Source organism: Rhinoderma darwinii, chromosome 7, assembly GCF_050947455.1.
Source record: "Rhinoderma darwinii isolate aRhiDar2 chromosome 7, aRhiDar2.hap1, whole genome shotgun sequence".
Taxonomy (NCBI): Eukaryota; Metazoa; Chordata; class Amphibia; order Anura; family Rhinodermatidae; genus Rhinoderma; species Rhinoderma darwinii.
This window is the reverse complement of record NC_134693.1, coordinates 37,373,680-37,396,071: the sequence shown is the minus strand read 5'-3', so window position 1 is coordinate 37,396,071 and position 22,392 is coordinate 37,373,680. Positions and strand designations below refer to the sequence as shown.

The 22,392-nt window shown below is 41.0% G+C and overlaps 1 protein-coding gene across 1 annotated transcript in view; it reads left to right on the top strand.

Annotated features, from left to right (window-relative positions):
• PLPPR5 (phospholipid phosphatase related 5) overlaps positions 1-22,392 on the top strand; it is a 157,358-nt gene that overhangs the window by 93,921 nt on the left and 41,045 nt on the right. Inside the window, exon 3 of the mRNA XM_075833179.1 lies at positions 4,866-5,116. Within this exon, the coding sequence (XP_075689294.1) occupies positions 4,866-5,116 (251 nt within the window). The remainder of the gene's footprint in view (positions 1-4,865; positions 5,117-22,392) is intronic.

Below are 22,392 nucleotides of genomic sequence, written 5' to 3'. Positions count from 1 at the left end.
ATGTTTGTCGTGTTTGCCGTGCACTTACTGAGTGCAGGGACCGCCGCCCAGTTGTACCCCGTCGCCTAGGGCGGGTCGTTGCAAGTAGGCAGGGACAGAGTGGTGGGTAGATTAGGGCTCACTTGTCCGTTTCCCTACCCCCCGGTCATTACAGTTGCCAAGGAAGTTTGACTAATGGAGCATGTTTTTTGCTCCAGGATATTTCAACTTTTCAAAGGCATCTTCATGATTTCTATAAACCATCAATCTCATTTTTGGCCATCCTCTTCCTCTTTTTCCTTTAGATGGACACTAACTTTTGAAATAACTTATGCTAAGCTAATAGTATACCTAATATAGATCAACTTTGTCAGTTATATATGTTAAAATGTAGTTGTTTTTCCATGCAAATTCTGTGTGAAATTACTGCCACTAGGTATCTCCCTTCATGTAATCTGCTGTCCACCCCCTGTTGTCAAGCACTGGCTGTCCCTAGTTTCAGAGCAGAATTGATGGCTGCAAAAGGTGGGGATGTGTTTTTTCCACTTCCTGCTATTACTTTTTATGGAGAGAGGAGTGGGGAGCAGAAGGGAGCAGAGAGAGTGAGTGAGTCAGCAAACAGACACTGCATGTAAGTCTGTGAAGGGGGAGGGGTTAGCAGGGGAGGAAGCAGGAGCAGAGAGAGAGAGAGAGAGAGAGAGACACTCTGCTAAGATTTCTGTGTCACTCCAGTGCTGGATTCTCAGCTACACTGCTCATTACTGCCATATAATCTCCTCTATGCTTCTGCAGCTTCTATATTTGTGATAGATAAAGAAAGAAAAGGAGAATCCTGCTCTCCTGTGTGTGCAGTGTATAAAAGACATGATAACAGTTAGGCTCTGCCCACTAGCTTTGAGAAAACTGAGAATTAGAGAGAGAACCTGCGGAGGGGAAAACCGCTAAATAATGCAGAATACAAGTCATGTAATGGCCAGAAATAGTGTTATTCCTCATGTACACACATATGACACCTTGTTCTGAAAAGCTCCTGAAAAAGGCCCATATGTCTGGCATTCCTGTGGTCTTTCCCTTAATAGACAAATACCAGAGGGAAACTCATCGCATAACCGAAACAACAGGACGGTGTTTACAAAACATGTCTTCAAGGAACCCAACTGGCAATCTCTTGCGGATTTCTTCCCTGATATCACATGTGCTATTTATTGATTTGGTGGGAGAATGAAATCCTCAAGACATTGCCTGCTGGGCTTCCTTTAAAATAGGTTTGGGAAACACTGCCATAGGGGAATGGGAGCAGTTTTGTCACAGAAGGCATCGGATTTGATGCTGGACCTCTTCCTAAACCAGACAAAGAAACATTGCACGCTGTTGAGGACATGTGGGGTACAGCTCTTTTGTTGTTTCCATAAGTTGTGATCAGTTCAGGCAGTAAAAAAGAAGAACAATCAGAATGCAACTGATAAATGTGAAAGCAGCCTTAGGGCACATTCACACGTGGCGGAATTGCTGTGGAATTCCGCTGCGGACAGTCCGCAGTGGAATTCTCCAGTGGCCGTTTTTTACATTTGTTTCTATACATTTTAAGGCAAGTCAGTTTAGACATTGCGGAAAACTCTGCTGCGGACCATAGGCTGTGGTGCGGAGTTTTCAGTCAGCAGCATGCACTGTCTGTTGCGGAGAAGAAGCGGAATTTCACTGAGAATTTCAGCCTTTGCAATGCAAAAACTGAAATTTGTGGCAAGTCCGCTGTGTTTTCTGCAATGTCTGAATTACCTGTCAAATATGCAAATGTTGGTGCAGATTCGTTGCATAATTGCCCCAATTCTGCACCAACATTTGCAGCGGAAAAACTCTGCCATGTCTGAACGTGCCCTAAGAATTATGGTCTTTTTCTTCTCAATTATGGTCTTCTCTAAATATGTGTAAAAAAAAAAAAGGATAAAGCTTTTATCTGGTCACTTATGCTTCAAGTATAAAATATGTTTGATGTGGCCGCTGAAACTATATAATTCTACTTAAATCATCAAATAACTTTGTGTCTAGCTATCAATTTTAAACTGTGAAAGAAATGTCATCTTCACTTTTCTTTCTCATGGCTCAGTTGCAGGGATTATTTTTTTTACACTTAGTCTAGATTGAAATAAATTTTAATTAAAAGTTTATTTCCCAAAATTACATTAGTGAACAGAATATTTTAATTGTGAACACATATTTTGTTGAGATTCGGGTTTAAAATTGACATCCAAATGTGCCTCTCATTACACAAGCAGATTTTCTACTGACCCTAATCATAAAAAAAACATGCCACCATATGAAATGTCTCTGAGAGACACCTCGGTAATATGGCATCCAATGGAACATGCCATGATTTTTTTTTTCTCAGGGATCAAAATGAATCTGTGAGAGAGAACCTCTGTGTAGCCCTGTATGAAATCAGACACATATGGAAGTACACTATGGCCAATAGTATTGTTTGGGTGCCTTATTAAAGATCATACAACATAAATCCATAATATGTATGCAAAGCCTAGGTGCTATTTTTAATATCCATTAGTTTAAATAGGTTTGCAGGTATGAAAACACAAGTACGCGTGTGAATCTGCATACAGATATGTCCACTCTTACTTTTTCTTAAATTGCGCTGTTATATAATTTGTCATGATATAAATTTCAATACAATCTCATGCCATCCATTAAAAAAAATATACGTTAAATGTATCCTTTTTTTACATGGGAGTCTATGGGCGACGAATGGCCGATCGGTGGTATTCTTCAGAGGAATTTCTACACACCGATCCAGTAAAACAACATATACGTTAAGCGTAAACTTATATTTAACATGGGAGTCTATGGGCGACAGATGACTAACAGATGCCCCTGATGGATCCCATAGACTCCCAGATTAAAAAATATATATGTTTAACGTATATGTTTTTTTACTGGATAAATGTGACATATACTTTTTTTTAACATGGAAGTTCTACAGAATGCCAATGAATTAACCCATCGGAGGCATCCGTTGGAGGTATACTTTTTTCTTTTATAGGTTTTTTTTAAATCTCGTGCCATACACCTGAGGTTATGTCAGAATTAGAGAGAAAGTAAGGGAGGACACATCCGTATTTGTGTTTTGTATACCACTGTTCACTAGGTGTAGGACATATTTGCTAATACACCATCACCCAAACACACCAATCTTTATAGTCACTGGTGCAAGTTATACCACATATATTCTACTAAAGATTGTATATTAATCTAGACGAGCAGTATTTTACCCCAGCTTCTTGCTAAACCACAGTAACATATGATTGCACGATCAGACTACACACAGAGTTTGTTTGTAGTCTGTAAGAATGGAAACACATAGATCCGCATAGGAACTGTATACACAAAATGGTAGTATATTTTAAATACGATTATTAACTGATTGGGTACAATATATATCGTGACTCTACTCTTATCGATACCTGAGTATCGCCTAGAATTTATACAATTTAGTTTTATTGAGTTTTCATAACAGAGTCTCGTGTAGTATTGATGATAGATGATCGATTTAATGTTTTATTTAAAATTACCTTGGCATGAATTTAACACTTCTGATGATGTTATAGTGATATCTGTCTTAGGCTCAATGCACACAATGGGTATTACGTGCGATTTTCCGGGTGTATTTGCAAATCCGCAGCAAAGTACAGTACCACCATAGCCAATAAGATTCCAGGAAATCTCACGTACACGCTGCGCTACTTTTCGGCATGTAAAATGACCTGCGGTGCATATTTTAAAATCTGCAGCATGTCAATTTATCTTGCGTTTCTGCTTGCAAATTGTATCTGCCTAATACTGAGGAAAAATGCACAACCCGCAGCATGAAAACGCACCGATATACGCATCAAAAACGTAAAAAAAAAGGCACCAAAAACACATTGAAAAATGCGCAATCTGGTGCGGATTTTACCTGCACATTTCATGCGTTTGCTGTGGGTTTTGGTGCGTATTTTCCGCAGCAAAATACGCAACGTGTGCATGTAGCCTTACAATATGATGGAAAGTTGTAACCTAGGACAGTGTTTCTAAACCAATTCTTACTAAATAACCCTTACTTAAATAAAGGACATCAGAGAACCCTATGGCCGGCGTAAACGGAATTTCCACAACGGAATTCTGTGTGGAAATTGTGCAGCATTTACAGTAGCAGCAAAGGGGATGAGGTTTAGAAAATCTCATGCCCAAGCTGCGGAAAAAAAACGCAGCGTAAAAGTTAATAAATTGATCTGTGGCGCGGAATTTAAATTTGCGGCATGTCAATTTATGCTGCGTTTTCGTTGATTTTCTGTTGCGGGTTTTCCCCATTTAATTCAATGGGGATTCAAAACCCGCAACAGAAAGCCAAGTTTTGCCGCGGAATCGCAGTGGTTCCGCTGCAAAAATCGAAACCCAGGGAAAAAATAAAATCATACTTACCCAGAACTCTCTCCTTCTTCCTGCATTCGGGCGTCCTGGGATGATGCTTTATCCCATGTAATCGCTGCAGCCAATCACAGGCGGAAATTCATTTTGAAAAACCAGACGTTCGGACGAAAGGTGCTGTTGGTTCCAGGTCAGATACGTGGTGCAGTTTTTAGGCAGCGTATCCGACCTGTGGGAACCCGGCCTTTGGCTCTGATGATACACTGTGCTGCATCTTTTGAGGACGAGGTGAGTACCCTGGAGAGACATATCCTTTGGAGTACAAGTACTGCAGGTAGAGAACATAGGACCTAGGAAATTTTTGAAGGTTCTTGTATGGATCATCTGTGTTCGCTATGTATGCCTGTTGGTGTTTTTATGCATACCTAAAAATAAATTTGTTATTAATATGTTTTTGTTTCCTTCCTTTTCAGGGATTTATACTTTTGGACTATTTGCTACAGATATATTTGTAAATGCTGGACAAGTTGTGACTGGGAACTTGGCACCACATTTTCTTACAGTTTGTAAACCCAACTACACAGCACTTGGTTGCTACCAGCTTACACAGTTCATCACAGATGCCAATTCTTGCACTGGAAATCTAGACCTTGTACTTAAAGCAAGAAGAACATTTCCATCCAAAGAAGCAGCTCTCAGTATATATGGAGCAATGTATCTGGCTGTGAGTAAAGCTTGGCTATTATTTCTTATTTATTATCTGTATACTAATATTTGAAACACGTTGATCAATGTTATTAGTATTGATAAAGTATTGCTCCGCTGCATTTCATTTATTGTAATGTGCAGGTAAAAACCTACTTTTAGCGATTGTGATATTTTTTAGCTTTACGTACAATATGTCAGCTAAATCAAAGTAAAAAATATTGTGAAGTACTGTAATTTATGATTTATACTTCCAACAATTTCTTTCATTCTTTGAGACTATCTCCTGTGATATTTTGCTCTTTGTGTCTCAGACTTATTGGCCGGGCTTCAAGAAACTTAGGGTACTCCACCATTAAAAGTGACCCACGTTACTGCTGCATGCCCACCTGCTTGTCTCCCTTTTATTACCTTCTCTTCTCTACTTTGGCTCCTCCTACACGCAGCGGTGCAAACCAGCGCTGCTCCATACGACCTCCCTCCTTCTCTATCGTCAAGGGAGGAATCCTTTCCTCCCTCTTGTCATGTGCTCTGCAGTGTCACCACCATTACTAATGGGACATGGTGTCCATCGCTGTTAAAATGCTGTGTCCTGACTGCGCCTGCTTGGGGGAAACAGGCAAGAGGGGGAGACATAACACACTGGGGACAAACGCTCTACAAGGACTTACTGAAGGGAGGGGAAACATGGGGACTACACTTGACAATTTTTCACGTTGGACAGTAGGCGACACAGGGATTTGGGCGGGGTGTCTGGTCTTTCCTCACAAGCGGCCCCCCCGCCAACACCAGCCCATCCGGCATTTGTTAAAATTGCCATATTGGCAGTTTGGCCCTGACTTCTTTTATTAGCAAAGTGGCAGAAAATAATGCAAGGTCCAACCAGGCATTATTTAGCCCATGCCACATACATTCACAGAGTGTTGATAAGTATGGCACTCCATTCACATGGACAGATACTGTACTGATGCAGTATTAATACATTTCCCCCAATTTATTTGTCCCATACTGTTGCCTTCATTCTTCCTCCTATATTCCCCCTCTAAAATAAGGCTTTCCCGAATCATGATAATTGTGATAAAGATAGAGAAAAATACTAACATAAAAACATAATATCCTCCTAATTAACTATTACTTTAGTATTCATAGATATGCAAATTGGGACCTTTTTCAGGGTAACATCATAGTTTTTTAAGCCACCAGATGGGTCTTAATTCTTTTATGTATTTAAAGGGGTTGTCTCAGGATATACATGACTGGCATATCACTAGAACAAAGTGGCAGCGACACTTTTTTTGGAGACTGCATGGTCGGTCCATTCCCATTATAGTCTATGGTCAACCATATGGTCGACACCAATGTCTAATAATATGTATATTACCTGACAGTGCATAGGAAGATGTCCATTATTTGTAACAGTGTCTATAATGTATCCATTCGTACACCGTACATTTGTTTCCCCCTTGTCTACTCCATCAGATCAGTGGATATACTTAGCTTCATATTTTCTATAATAAGAGTACACCATCACATGTAAAATAATGGGCAGGGTGCCAAGTCTCAATAAACGTTCATTGAATATTGTATTAACCATTGTCCACAGTTTTACATAATTCTATTTTTATCAATATTATTATTAATAATCCTTATTTATGATCTTCTTGGAAGTTACTGATCATACAACTGATATGCTGGTTTTACAGTTCATCTTCAGTTGAGATACTTTCTAACACTGCCTCAATTTTGCCTCAAGTGCTCAATAAACACTTGTGAAAGATGAAAGCAGAAGAACATTTGCAATGTGGAAATATATCTTATCCAGCTATTTTATGCGTTCAATAATATCAAAACGCCAGCGAAGCAAGCCAGCTACCAGCAGTGATGGATGTATTTTAATCCACCTTTCAGGATAACTACGTCAAGTGTTTTAAATTATGTATAAATAGTGGCACGTCAACTTTCCCTATCACCTTCCTAATATTAAAGGAATGAGAGACATTTTACAGGTACAATACTGGACCAAGTTATAAAATTATACAGAGTAGATAGACCCTCAACTAACCTCCCGACCTTTATTTTTTTTTGTCTACCTCCTACATTCAGTCCTTGTGTCATACTGTGCTAGGACTTGACTCTCGTTCCTGTCATTGTTGGAGGAGACCTATCCAGTGTGGAGTGTCCATTCAGATTAATCACCCAATGTAACAAAAATAAAATTTTCTTTTAAAGTTTGGTTATGAGCTACAGGATAAACTAGGAGGACAGCTGAAGTGTTATGTTTGACAACCCATATTGAGGTGCTGTATAAAAACCAAGCATCGGCATTGAATTTGGAAGTTTGGTAATAATGACATAGGGCGGACAATACTCAGAACTAAGTATTTGAAGTTCTTCATTTTAACAAGAGTTTGTGCAGAGATGACCAATCATTTTAACATCATACACAAGGCTGCAATATAGGATAACAACTAGATTATTAGCTATAATGACAAATATGGGTCACTCTGCCTCAGCTGCTTCAATAGGAAAAGATAAATGTCACTCCAAAAAGCTAAGAAAATAAGGAAATAATAATCCAAAAATGCTCTTGCGGACCAAATTTTAAAAGTAGTATACTACAAAGTCAGAGCGCATTTAATGCATTGTAGTGGCATACATAGAAGAGTGTGGGCCTCATAGCACAGACAAAAATTGCCCCGTCCCATAATGGTGCCTGGTTTTGACATCCAGGACAGATGGTCCCCCGTTCACACCCTTTCAATGTTTTGTTGCTAGCAATGCAGTTCCTCTGGATAGGGGACTCCAGCACAAGTCCAGAAGCAAAGCGCCCAAATGTAGCCGCATGGACTGCCTCTATGGTAGTTGACACTAGTTCAAATATGGCGGAATTGCCGGGGATTTGCAATTTACAGTACAATGGGCATTTAGTTCTTTAATACCCCATCCACACATATTGGAAAAATCTGTGTGCAAATATGAGTGTGCTATGGATTTTGGAAAAGTTGCAGTTTTTCACCCCAGATTTCACCCTTTTCAATGTATAGGGTGAAATCTGTGATAATTCAAAACACAATCGGACAGTGGCAAAATCTACATGATTTGCAGTGAAATCCGCAGTTGAAAAATCTGTCATGTCTGAACCTACCCTAAAAGAAAGATTCCTTTTACACGCAGTGTGTTTTATCATATAATCATTCTAAAGGGCAAACTACAGATGAAAACAACACCTGCTTCTCTCATGGCTTATTGAAACAAGCTTTACTGAATTAAATGCGGGATAAACAAGGATCAAGATGAAAGTGACCTTGTTAGAGATACTGCAGAGCAACTGAGATCAGTTAATATTTTGAAAAAGGAAATAATGATATAAGACGGATGGGAAAGATGATGATAGATAGATAGATAGATAGATAGATAGATAGATAGATAGATAGATAGATAGATAGATAGATAGATAGATAGATATCCCTGTAATCAAAATTATTTGTGATTTTGTTACAACTGTACTACTAACACCCTCCTATGCACAACCTGGGGCTCCCATTTAGCTTATAATGCCTTTTAGTGCAGCCTTGTGTCACAATACACATTAATACACTGATAAATTAATCTTCAGAATATGTTTTGTCAGTTAATATATATAAAGAGAGAGACACACACACACACACACACACAGCCAATCAGCCGTGCCATAATATGAAAACTACCTGCCTAATATTGTGTCCCCTCGTGCCACCAAAACAGTTCTGACCCATTGAGACATGAACTCAAAATCTCTGATGGTGTCCTGTGGTATCTGGCACCAAGACATTAGCAGATTATCCTATAACTTCTGTGAATTGCAGGTGTGGCCTCCATGGATTGGACTTGTTTTGCCAGCACATCCAACAGATGCTTAATTGGGTTGAGATCCAGGGAATTTGGAGGCCAAGTCAACACCTTGAACTCTTTGTCATGTTCCTCAAATCATTCCTGAACAATTTTTGCATGTGTGGCAGGCGCATTATCCTGATGAAAGAGGCCACTGCCATCAGGGAACACTGTTGCCATGAAAGGGTGTGCTTGAGCTGCAACAATGTTTAGGTAGGTGACACTTGTCAAAATAACATCCACATGAATGGCAGGACCAAGTGTTTCCAACAGAACATTGCCCAGATCATCACACTGCCATCACCGGCTTGTCTATTTTCTCATAGTGCATTCTGGTGCCATCTCTTCCCCAGGTAAACCACACGCACGCACCCGGCCATTGACATGATGCACAACAAAACGTGGTTTATCAGACCAGGCCACCTTCTACTATTGCTCTATGGTCCAGTTCTGATGCCCACATTGTAGGCGCTTTCGGCAGTGGGCAGGGCTCAGCATGGGCACTCCGACCGCAGCCCAATACTCAGCAAGCTGAAATGAACTGTGTGTTCTGACACTCATAGCCATCATAAACTTTTTTCTAGAAATTTGTGCTACAGTAGCTCTTGTATGGGATCGCAACAGATGCGCTAACCTTCACTCCCCACACGCATCAGTGAGCTTTGGGCACCCATGATCCTGTCACTGCTTCCCTGGTTGTCCTTCCTTGGACCACTTTTGGTAGGTAGTACTCACTGTATAATGGGAAATTCCCTACAAGACCTGCCATTTTGGAGATGCTCTGACCCAATTATCTAGTCATCACAATTTGGTGCTTGTCAAAGTTACTCAGATCCTCACACTTGCCAATTTTTCCTACTTTCAACACATCAACTTCAAGAGCTGACTGTTCACTAGCTGCCTAATATGTCCCACTACTTGACAGGTGCCATTGTAATGAGATAATCTATGTTAGGCACTTCACCTGTCACTGGTTTTAATGTTATGACAGATCAGTGTATATAATATATATTTATATACACACCACAATATAACCCTTTCTCTTCAAATGTTTAATCCGCAGCATATCAATTTATGTTGCGGAATTGCTGCTTTTCTGTTGTGGGTTTTCCCCATTGAATTTAATGGGAAGGTAAAGCCCTCAACAAATAGCAGAGGCTGCAATTCTGCCACAAAAATCGTACTCCATAAAAAATGTAAGTTTATACTTACCCAGAACCTTCTGCTACTGTGTTCAGCCCGGCCTCCAGGAATGACGATTCATCCCATGTAACCGCTGCAGCCAATCAGCCTTTTTTTTTAAACTACTATTTTCCGCAGCAGATATTCCAGCCACAAAACTGCACCACAATTTGGAATTCCCTTCGGCGTCAAGGGTGGATACGCTGTATGTTTTTATACAGCATATCCGCCCTGTGTAAACATAGCCTAACAGAGTAGCGGCACTTTAAGCCACTCCAAGACACAAGCCAGCTGTGACTAATGCTAAATTCAGTCTTGTAATGAAATTCACTTCGAGATAGCCCAGTCAGTAATTTAAACAAATTGCAGCTATGCAGTAAAGTTGTTTTTTTTTTGCTGGAGTGCAATACGATGTTCTTTCCAGAGTGGCGTTTGCAGTATTTGCAGCCCGCTCTGTTGGCATTCCTCTCCAATTAGCAGATTCACAAAGCGGAGGTTTGTGCCAAATTTAATGTTCAATTTTTAAAAAGTGCAGAGTTTGTGAAAGTGAGAGGTTTGACTGACAGGATTCTAAAATAAGTGACAGATTTGACTTCAAGCAAATGGCACAGAAGATTCCACACATTTTATTTACGTCTCTATGCTTTCAAGCTCTCAATATGATACCATAGGGAGAAGCGACACTTCTAGTAGTTACTGGTTACTCAAACTATTTCACTATTTAACTATTTCAGTTCACATGTATGAAATTTGAAAGAGATTGATCCCGTTACAGCCCTGTGTCACCCTCCATTTACACTGAATTTAATTGGTAATTATTATTTTTAACAATAAAGCGGTATTCCCGTCTTATAAAGGGATAGAATATTACAAGGATATGCCATCACTTTATGATTGGTTGGGGTCGGACTTCTGGGACCCCCAACGATCCTGAGAATGAAGGGGCCTCAACATTGATTTAGCACTGTGTCTTGTTCACTGTTTTTTCCTTCACAGCTGCGCCCAGACACCCGCTGTGCAGGGAATTGCAGCTGAATAGCCGCAGCGTTCAAGCCCCTTCATTCTCAGTATTTCTGGGGCATTTCAGTGGTCAGACCCCCACCAATCATATAGTGATATGCTGTCACTTTATAAGATGGGAATATCCCTTTAATATTCTTATTACCAATCTTCAAAAACACAAATTTTCAAAAAGTTTCACCAAGCTGCTGTATTAGTGCTGGAGTGGAGTCAATACGACTAAAGGTCATCCATGGTAAATAAGAATATCTATGGCCCCGTGCACACAACCTTTAAATCGCCCGTAATTACGGTGCGTAATTACGGACCCATTAATTTCTATGGTCGACGGACTCCTTCCCGTATACTTACGGGAATGTGAACATGCCGTAGAAACTTTTTTTTAAAAAATAGGACATGTCCTATTTTTTTAATTTTACGGACCGTGCTCCCATACTTTATAATGGGAGCACGGCCTGTAAATGCGGACGGCTTTCCGCGACTGTCTCTGCCCGTAATTACAGGTCATAATTACGATCACAGTCGGGTGCAGGGTGCCTAACTGTGAATAGATTGCTGTGCTTTGCTTTCCTGGTATTAGTGGTGTAGTAAAAATAAGCATAAGCAGTAGAACTTAAAAGTGGATCAGCGCAAAACTGTACATAACTTTTATAACAGGGAATTTTAAAATTGGATAATTCATTTTTCGTAGGACTTAATTTGTATTGATATCTGTTAAACAAAGAAATCAAAAACCGTATAACAAACTGTTAGATATTACGAGTTGTTGTGTGTCCCACACGGTTCACCTTTTCCAACTCAGGCATCCTGCGCCTGGAAGAGCAGTGTGCATATATCCTGTATTACATGGTGCCTCCATATGACACTGTATTACTTAGGAATTATATCCTTGTACCAATGCTTTTGGGGGAGAAAACTTTAGTAATACAGCATTTAAAGGAACATTGCACATTTTGTTTTTCAGTAGGATTCCGTATGAATCAGACAGAAAAATCTCAGTATGCTTTTATATGAAATAAGAGGCATACGATGTGGCTCCATAGTTTTATAGGGGTGCCTTATTAAAGCTTTGTACAACTCGGAGCTTATACAGAGCTGTAATATATCCCTGAGTGTGAGACCTAAATTGTATGAATTAATAAATTACAAAATGGCCAAAAAAATATGAAAACACTAGTCTTCCTGATTCGTATAGTCATAAGTAATGTGAAGTTCCCCATTGTGAAGCAACAATGCTTAAAGTCACCTGCCTCTATATGGGATATTTGAATAAAACAAAGATACATGTATAAAAAGAACAGCTTCATATACTACAGACAGGTGAACAGCTTCATATACTGCAGACAGGTGAACAGCTTCATATACTGCAGACAGGTGAACAGCTTCATATACTGCAGACAGGTGAACAGCTTCATATACTACAGCCAGGTGAACAGCTACATATACTACAGCCAAGTGAACAGCTTCATATACTACAGCCAGGTGAACAGCTTCATAAACTACAGACAGGTGAACAGCTTCATATACTACAGGCAGGTGAACAGCTTCATATACTACAGGCAGGTGAACAGCTTCATATACTACAGACAGGTGAACAGCTTCATATACTACAGACAGGTGAACAGCTTCATATACTACAGACAGGTGAACAGCTTCATATACTACAGACAGGTTTGTAAATTGTGCTGACTAGAGCTCCTGTTCTCCTCACTTGGATGATTTTTTTGGCACCCTGTATACTTTATTACATCGTGTAGAGATATTTAACAAAATTAATAGACTTTAGCATCGTCCTGATAAAATGCACTGCAGTGATGCAAGATGGTAATATACAGAAGATTTACATCTATACAGGATATGAGAGCATCAGCAAGTGTAACTACACTTATTCCTGAAAGAAAATGTCAATAGTGTAATAAAGACATTGGCATGAGAGGATAAGAAATACTTGAAATTCTTCCTACACACTTCTTAACTGCCCCTCCATCTATAAATTATACTTCTCAACTTGAAACACAAGGTTAAAATATTGTAGAACAGGTAATAACTTATAACCCCATTTGCTGACATTGTGGCGATGGATGTATGGAGGTTGCCATTGTCCTTTTCCATACCTCAATTATCCAAAGCTAAAAGGGGGATTGGGAGAAGTTTGCATATGTTGCTTCTAATGTTGTAGTTGTACATGGATGATGGTTGTTCTGCCATCTCTGACATAAAGATAGGGGACATTTGTGCACTTCATCAAATTGCAAAATTACAGAAAATATTTGTTCACTTCTGTTGGCTTGCAGTATATCATATTGACAAGTTGCAAAAAGACTCAATGGGCAGACTACAGCAAAACAGGAGTGAAACACTTGGGCCCTGGTGCCTGAAGAGCCCCCTCTGCCACATAAGAAAATACAAATATTCTAAATGGCACGTGGTAGGTGGGGGCCCTGCTAGAAATTTTGTATTGTGGCCCAGGATCTTCAAGTAGCACCTTTGAGCACAGGATACAGTATCATGAGCAGATGACTAGATTGGATGGAAAAAACATTCTAGCAATTTAGCGGCTGCCTTATATAGGAAGAGAAATTGGCAGGAATCAAGATGCAAATGAAGGAAATAACAGAGAAGAATAAAAACACAAAACAAGAAACAGAATTCCAGCAGTTTACAGGTGAATTCATGGAAACTGCTCCGCTTCTGCTAGGATAGATCCACTGATTTGAGCCCTAAATAAAGATGGAAAGAACAGCAATTTTTCTTTTAGGAACTGTTTAGAGGGTGGACAGGCTATATAGGGATCACTTCTTATATTTTTACATGCCTCACGTTTGGTGGTATATGACCCTATATACCCAGGCTACTATGGGCAGTATGGTTCGCCTTGGCACTATTTTCATAATACTGTTTTTATATGAAATAAAGGTGTAACTGGTGCAGTATATTTGTCAGCACGGGTCACTTACAAAAGAATATAAAGATTTTCAAAGACCTCATTTATACATTATTGGGCAATATTCCTGAGCTGCGTATGCTGAGGGGTTCTAGGTGGTTGCGTGGGGGTTTTGTGTTTAGCCGCTTATCAGAGTGGCAACCCCCCCAATAGATTAGGTCTAGCATGTTGTTGCTATCTTAAATGTTTTTAAATGTTTATGTGGAGCATTAACTTTAAATAAATTATATTTTTATTTTTGTGGAATACATTGTGACTTTTAGTGTATGTTCACATGCTAGCTGTCATTTACGGCTGAAATGACAGCCTGTTTTCAGAAGAAAACAGCTGCGTCGTTTCAGCCGTAAAAGCAGCTCCTCGTAATATACGAGGCGTCTGTGACGCTCGTATATCTTGAGATGCTCTTCATTGAGTTCAATGAAGAACAGCTCAAATTACGTTGCAAAGAAGTGCCCTGCACTCCTTTGCCAAGGCAGTCAATTTACGCGTCGTCGTTTGACAGCTGTCAAACGACGACGCGTAAATTACAGGTCGTCTGCACAGTACGTCGGCCAAGCCATTCAAATGAATGGGCAGATGTTTGCCGACGTATTGTAGCCCTATTTTCAGGCGTAAAACGAGGCATAATACGCCTCGTTTACGCCTGAAAATAGGTCGTGTGAACCCAGCCTAAAAGTTATTTTGCCTTATACATACCCATTTGTAATTCGTTTTGCATTTCTACAGTTCTTCAGGGTATGTGGCAATATATGTGCTGTGCCCGCCGGTGGTTATTATTATTTGGGCAATATTCCTGGTCATGTTATGCTAAAGAAACCATGTAGGGAAGGTTCTGATAATTTTTAGAAACAGCCAAGTGGCTTCAAAATCAAATAGTACACAATCATAGGAGGACAAACCACAATCAGCTGAGGAAGACCCCCAGGAACAGAAGAAGGCTAAGGGGATCTGCCAGGTCGAGTAGAATATATTGATACTAAAATGAAGGACCAAAACCATACTTTCTGTTTAACTGCACCAGGAAAGGGATATTTTGGGAACGTTTTATGGAAATATCAGAGGAGACATCCCCTTTCCATATACTGTCTTTGAGAGGGGTGCCCTTCTCAGGACCCCCAATTATGAACTAGTGCAGAGAGTGACTGCAGGGGAAATGAACGACTGCATGTAGCTTTCCTAATAATAACACCTGGATGCTGGAAGCTACAAATGGTTTTGACAGATGGAACAACTCTTCCTAGACACAGCAAAGAGCATCTTACTCTGGAGGACCCTACACGTTCATGCATTACATGGACAGATGATTGATTTCAATGGGAACTGTGTAATGCTTCAATTCTTTAGAGGTGTCGCAGCAGGAGAATTAAAAAGTTGCAGTCACCACAGATTATAGTTCATTAAAGAGATCCCCAGCAGCGAAACAACCCGTGTTCAGCTCACTCTTATAAAAAGTGACTGTTTAGAGTGGACCGCCATCTTTGCAACTATGTAGCGGATTTGTTGCCGATTTTTAATACAGTTTCCACACCAAAAACCCAATCGAATGACCGTACAATACATGTGAATAGGCTTTTTAAAACCCCATCCACACATAGTGGAAATAATGCATGCAGATTTTGCCATCCCTTCCCTTTTTTCTATCTCTTGGTTGAACTATTCACTGCAAAATATTAGAAAAAAAACTGCTATGTCTGAATTTGCTCTTAAATTCCAGTAATGTTGTGTATTTATATGATAGGCTGCAATCTAATGTGTTCCATTATATTCAGATTTCCACTTATTATACCTGTAGAAATACACAGCAAAGGCTCATGCTAAGGTACTTCCAGAGTTTTCTTAGGTGCACTCTTGGGTTTATAGAGATAATTAACCTTTTATAATCTTTTTTACTGTATCCACCATCAAAACGTCAGATTATAAAATAACCAGTAAAGAAGGTGAAAAGCTGAAAAAAGGTGTGAGTGACACTTGAAAAGCGCAATCCTCACTGATAGAAGGAGCACTTTTCATGCCGGATTAACTTTTACTTTAGTTTTTATATACACTGATTTTAAATGTACTTTTATTCTTTATCCATAATACTTAGAATTTAATTACGTGATGCTAATACAATATTCTGCATTGCATTTTTTTTTTTTTGCAATGAAAGCAAAGAAAATTTACTTTTCTAATGTAATTCATTAAGCAGCTCTCTGGAAGATATAATTATTAAACTATAGGTATACTTCTAACATGCTTCATATTCTTAGTTACCAAAATCAAATTTCATTTCACTTTTAGGGAGATTTGCATAAGTTATTGCTGTGTTGGGTGGATTTTAAGCAAAGAACATACTGCTGCATACAAAATGTATTTAATGTTGTTTTGGATGTTTTGTGCAATTTATTTTATGTAAGGCCATAGAATGGTTAATGTAAGGTTGACCTGTTTTCAGCTCCCAGATGGTGGTGGCTGTCCAGTATGTGTTTTCTATGTGAGTTATGTATGGTAAAAATGTCTCTAAGATTTCTCATTAGGGCAAAGGCAATGGTTAGTGGTCTATCATGTCACTAAAATTCTGAAGACATTGTGGCAAGCATATACTATTTATTTTCAATCAGCGATGCCCGACCGCAATGATCCCCCATTGTCCGCTAGATTGAAGTGGCAGTGGTGCTATAAAAATTCCATGTTATTACAGCCTCTGCCCTAGATGCTTGGCTTAGCTTCATATGGTCTTTGTAAAACTGAGGAGAGCTGTCAAATAAAGTGGCATGTGCCTTTCTCGTGCTGCGGCCACTGCATTTCAGTCACAGTGCTCGTACCCCACTGATCAGACTTTGATGCCACATCCTAGTGATATGCCATCAATGTCTTTAGTAAAAAAAAAAAATAATCTCATTTACTGTAAAGGATCTGCCAGGCACAGCTTCGGGGTTACCTCCCATAATTAATCAGTCAGCACCTGAATCTACATCCCTGAGACTGACTCCAGCTTCCACCACTCAGGCTGGCAGGCTTAGGAGTGGGAGAGCCTATCGCAACCTGGCCAGACTCAGCTAGCTCCCGCCCTCGGTCTATTTAAGCCTGCCCTTCCTGTCCCTCGGTGCTTGTGATTCTTTTTGTGTGGTTTCCTGGCCCAGCTACAGCTCCTTCTATTTTGATCCTGCTCCATACAGACCCTGGCTTACTGACTACTCTTCTGCTCTTCGTTTGGTACCTCGCACACTCCTGGCTTGACTCGGCTCTTTCACCACTCTGGTTGCTCACGGTGTTGCCGTGGGCAACTGCCCCTTTCCTTTGCTTGTATTCCCTTGTATGTTTGTCGTGTTTTTCGTGCAATTACTGAGCGCAGGGACCGCCGCCCAGTTGTACCCCGTCGCCTAGGGCGGGTCGTTGTAAGTAGGCAGGGACAGAGTGGCGGGTAGACTAGGGCTCACTTGTCCGTTTCCCTACCCCCCGTCATTACATAATCACAAGCCCAGACCTAGTCTACCCTGGTCCCTGACACCACTATGGACCCCCGTGAGACCCTGGCTCAGCAAATGCAGGGTCTCTCCCTACAGGTCCAGGCCCTGGCTCAGAGGGTCAACCAGCCTGATGCTACCTTGGTAGTTCCCCTCCCCTCACCTCTTGAACCCCACCTCAAGTTGCCCGACCGGTTCTCAGGGGACCGCAGGGCTTTTCTCTCCTTTCGGGAGAGTTGTAGGCTTTACTTTCATTTAAAGCCTCATTCCTCAGGTTCTGAGAGCCAGCGGGTGGGTATAATTATGTCCCGGCTCCAGGAAGGGCCCCAAGAGTGGGCCTTCTCCTTGGCTCCTGACGCCCCTGAACTTTCCTCCGTTGATTGTTTCTTCTCTGCTCTCTGACTTATTTATGACGAGACTGACAGGACTGCCTTTGCCGAGAGTCAGCTGGTGACCTTACGTCAGGGTAAGAGACCTGTTGAGGAGTATTGTTCTGACTTTAGGAAGTGGTGCGTAGCTTCTCGGTGGAATGACCCTGCCTTAAGGTGCCAGTTTAGGTTGGGTCTGTCGAATGCCCTGAAAGACCTGCTAGTTAGCTATCCCTCTTCTGACTCCCTAGACCAGGTTATGGCTTTAGCGGTACGACTTGACCGACGTCTCAGGGAACGACAACGTGAACGTTTATGTGTTTTCTCCTCCGACTCCCCCATGATGCCTCCCGAAGTTCCGTTGCTTCGTTCCTCCCCGAAATACTCAGAGATACATATGCAACTCGGGGCCTCCGTGTCCCCCCAACAACGTAGAGAATTCCGCAGGAAGGATGATCTCTGCTTCTACTGTGGGGATGACAAGCATCAAGTGAACACCTGTCCTAAGCGTAAGAATGCAGCCAGAGAACTTCCGCGCCTAAGTGATCATCGGGGAGGTCACTTGGGCGCACAGGTATTTCCCGTAAATAGGAAACGTACTAAGATCTTGCTTCCCTTTCAGGTCTCTTTTGGTGGTAGGTCTGCTACCGGCAGTGCCTTCGTGGATTCAGGGTCCTCTACTAATATCATGTCTGTGGAATTTGCTATGTCTCTTGCTATGCCTCTGATTGATTTGCCTAAACCTGTCCCGGTAGTGGGTATCGACTCCACTCCTCTTGCTAATGGTTATTTTACACAGCATACCCCTGTTTTTGAACTCCTTGTTGGCTCCATGCATTTGGAGCAGTGCTCTGTACTGTTGATGCAGGGATTATCGTACGATTTGGTTCTAGGCCTTCCCTGGTTGCAGTTGCATAATCCCACGTTTGACTGGAATACTGGGGAGCTAACCAAATGGGGTAATGAATGTTTTACGTCATGTTTTTCTGTTAATTCTATTTCTCCCCCTGAGGAGGCGAACACGCTACCCGAGTTTGTTCAGGACTTCGCTGATGTTTTCTCTAAGGAGGCCTCCGAAGTGTTACCTCCTCATAGAGAATACGATTGCGCTATTGAATTGGTACCAGGAGCTAAGCTTCCTAAGGGTAGGATATTTATTCTTTCTTGTCCCGAACGTGAAGCCATGAGAGAGTATATCCAGGAATGCCTGGCCAAGGGTTACATTCGTCCCTCTACTTCTCCGGTAGGTGCTGGCTTCTTCTTCGTAGGGAAGAAGGATGGTGGTCTTAGGCCATGCATTGACTACCGTAGCCTGAATAAGGTCACGCTAAGGAACCAGTATCCCCTTCCTTTGATTCCTGATCTCTTCAATCAGGTTCAGGGGGCCCAATGGTTCTCTAAGTTGGACCTACGGGGGGCGTATAACCTTATCCGCATCAAAGAGGGGGATGAGTGGAAGACTGCGTTTAACACGCCCGAAGGCCATTTCGAATACCTCGTCATGCCCTTTGGGTTGTGTACTGCCCCTGCGGTCTTCCAGAATCTCATAAATGAGATTTTGAGAAATTACCTGGGGATATTTCTTGTAGTGTACCTTGATGACATACTGGTGTTTTCCAAGGACTGGTCCTCCGACATTGAGCATGTCAGGAAGGTGCTCCAGGTCCTTCGGGAAAACAAACTGTTTGCCAAAACCGAAAAATGTGTGTTTGGGGTACAGGAAATAAAAATTTTCGGTCAAATCCTCACTCCTCATGAATTCCGCATGGACCCCGCCAAGGTTCAGGCTGTGGCGGAATGGGTCCAACCTGCCTCCCTGAAGACGTTACAGTGTTTTTTGGGGTTCGCTAATTATTACAGGAGATTTATTGCTAACTTCTCGGTCATTGCTAAGCCTCTTACGGACCTCACTCGCAACCTGGCCAGACTCAGCTAGCTCCCGCCATCGGTCTATTTAAGCCTGCCCTTCCTGTCCCTCGGTGCTTGTGATTCTTTTCGTGTGGTTTCCTGGCCCAGCTACAGCTCCTTCTATTTTGATCCTGCTCCATACAGACCCTGGCTAACTGACTACTCTTCTGCTCTTCGTTTGGTACCTCGCACACTCCTAGGCTTGACTCGGCTCGTTCACCACTCTGGTTGCTCACGGTGTTGCCGTGGGCAACTGCCCCTTTCCCTTGCTTGTATTCCCTTGTATGTTTGTCGTGTTTGTCGTGCACTTACTGAGCGCAGGGACCGCCGCCCAGTTGTACCCCGTCGCCTAGGGCGGGTCGTTGCAAGTACACAGGGACAGAGTGGCGGGTAGACTAGGGCTCACTTGTCCGTTTCCCTACCCCCCGTCATTACATTTACATTAAATCCTTTTCAATCCATTAGTGTTTTAGTTTACACAAGTGGAGCACTGAGCCTTAGATATTTTCCCCTTTAAGGATAGGCTGTGTCTGAATGTAATTAGCTATAATTCAGATGTATGGAACATGGTATTCAGGTAATTCAAAATATACTGTATAAATTAGGTAAATCAATAGATTTTGACTATGTTGAAAAGGTTACTATTTTATTAAATTTTTACAAAAAAAGGATATATATATATAGTTGCTCATGTTCATAAAAGTGATTTACCAAATCCATGCTATAATCCCACATTTTCCACAGTATGTCATATGCTGTAATCACGTACAGCAACCAATGACTATAGTGCACTACGTGTGTGTATTTAGCTAGAGTGAATAGACGCTGTGGTCATATATCTAGGTCATGTGATCACAGTAAGTAATACCACTTTGGTCAACCATTGTTTATATATGGCCGCTGGGTGATTGATATGTGAGTAGTTTTTATGACGAGGTGCAATTTTATGGACATTTTGTAAAAATCACATCCTTAAAGTTCCCTTTCATACAGACTATATCATCTGTGTAAACTGCTAATATGGTCAATCCTTACGGTAGGCAAAAACAGACATGTACCATCTTAGGACTCTTCAACAGACCATGTCTTTATTAGGAAGATGGTTTCTGTCAAAGAGTTTCCCTCACCATATAACCTGGTGATTCTGCGTCAACATTATACACTTGCCCAAGTACATATTGAAGCTGTTCTATTTTCTGGCAAGGTTAAAAATGTTTTATGTATTAGATAAGGGCTTAATGGATGAAGACAATGCAGGAGTTTTACACAAAATCAAATAGCAGGAGAGCTCTGCAGTACAGGACATACATGCCGACAGAAAGCACCTTGTAAATGGAGGAAAATTGATCATGCAGGGCTGTATGCGCTCATGTGATGCAATCTGTGTCAAGGTATTATATCTGTGGGTATCCAGAGCCTTTTATATGCCAATGGCAACATTTCGACGCCTGCAAAACCTCATCCTATAAATGTATCCCAGACTGTTTTTAAAACGTAAAGTTTATGCAAATACCTCAATATTGACATTTTATATTTTATTGTTGCTGGTTTAAAGAGCCAAAGAAATATTTGATTCCACCATTTACCCATCAAGCATTTTTTTTTTTATGGACAGGTTGCTGCTGGCTAGAGATTATAATGAAAATAACATTTAAAAAAAATTGAGTTAGATTCGGCATGCATATATTAACGTAATGATCATCTGAATTTTACATTTACATATAGATTTACTTTTATATGGAAATGCTAGTGGTGCATATGAAAATGTCATACCAGCATTTTTGCATTGCAACTATTTGAAATACTCCCTAATTAAAGACTTCCCTGCAAACAGCAATTCTCGCTCTCGTGGACCCGGATGGCATGCAATACTACCTGGCTGGCATGTAATACTATATTTCCCCTGCAGTGGCCAAAATTTATGGGCAGCCAGAGCTTCTCCTGTCAAAAACGGATGGATCCTGGGCAAGCTTCCATATGAAAATGGCTTCTAATGACGAGACAAACCCTTTAATCATAGCCTTTTGTTGCATAAATAAAAGAATTAGTTATGCAGATATAATTATTTTGAGAATGTTTATTAAGAATCAATGGTCAATTGCATAATATTGATAAATCAAAATGTAATATCTATAATAATATTATTATCAAAACTTCAGCGAAAACCATAATTCCCATGTAAATTCTCACATAATGTCTGTCAGAATTTAAACCCAGAAACTCCTATGTCCCTGGCAATAGTTCTTCTCATGGAGCCATCTGAAGCGTTGGAGAGCACCATTGCTAAATTTATTCTCCAGTTTCTCCTGATCTATGCCTCTCTAAATTCTTTGCCTTAAGGCTGGGTTCCCACAGGTATCCGACCTGGAACCCACAGCACATTCCGTCCGAAAAACTGCACCACATCGTGGTGCAGATTTTCGGATGGAATTTGCGCCCTGGAAAGCAGCGGTTGAAAAAAAAAACGTTCATACTTCCTCCGGCTGTTGTTATGGTGATGCGTCCCTCCTTTGACGTCCAGTCCAGCCTCCCTGGATGATGCTGCAGCCCATGTCAC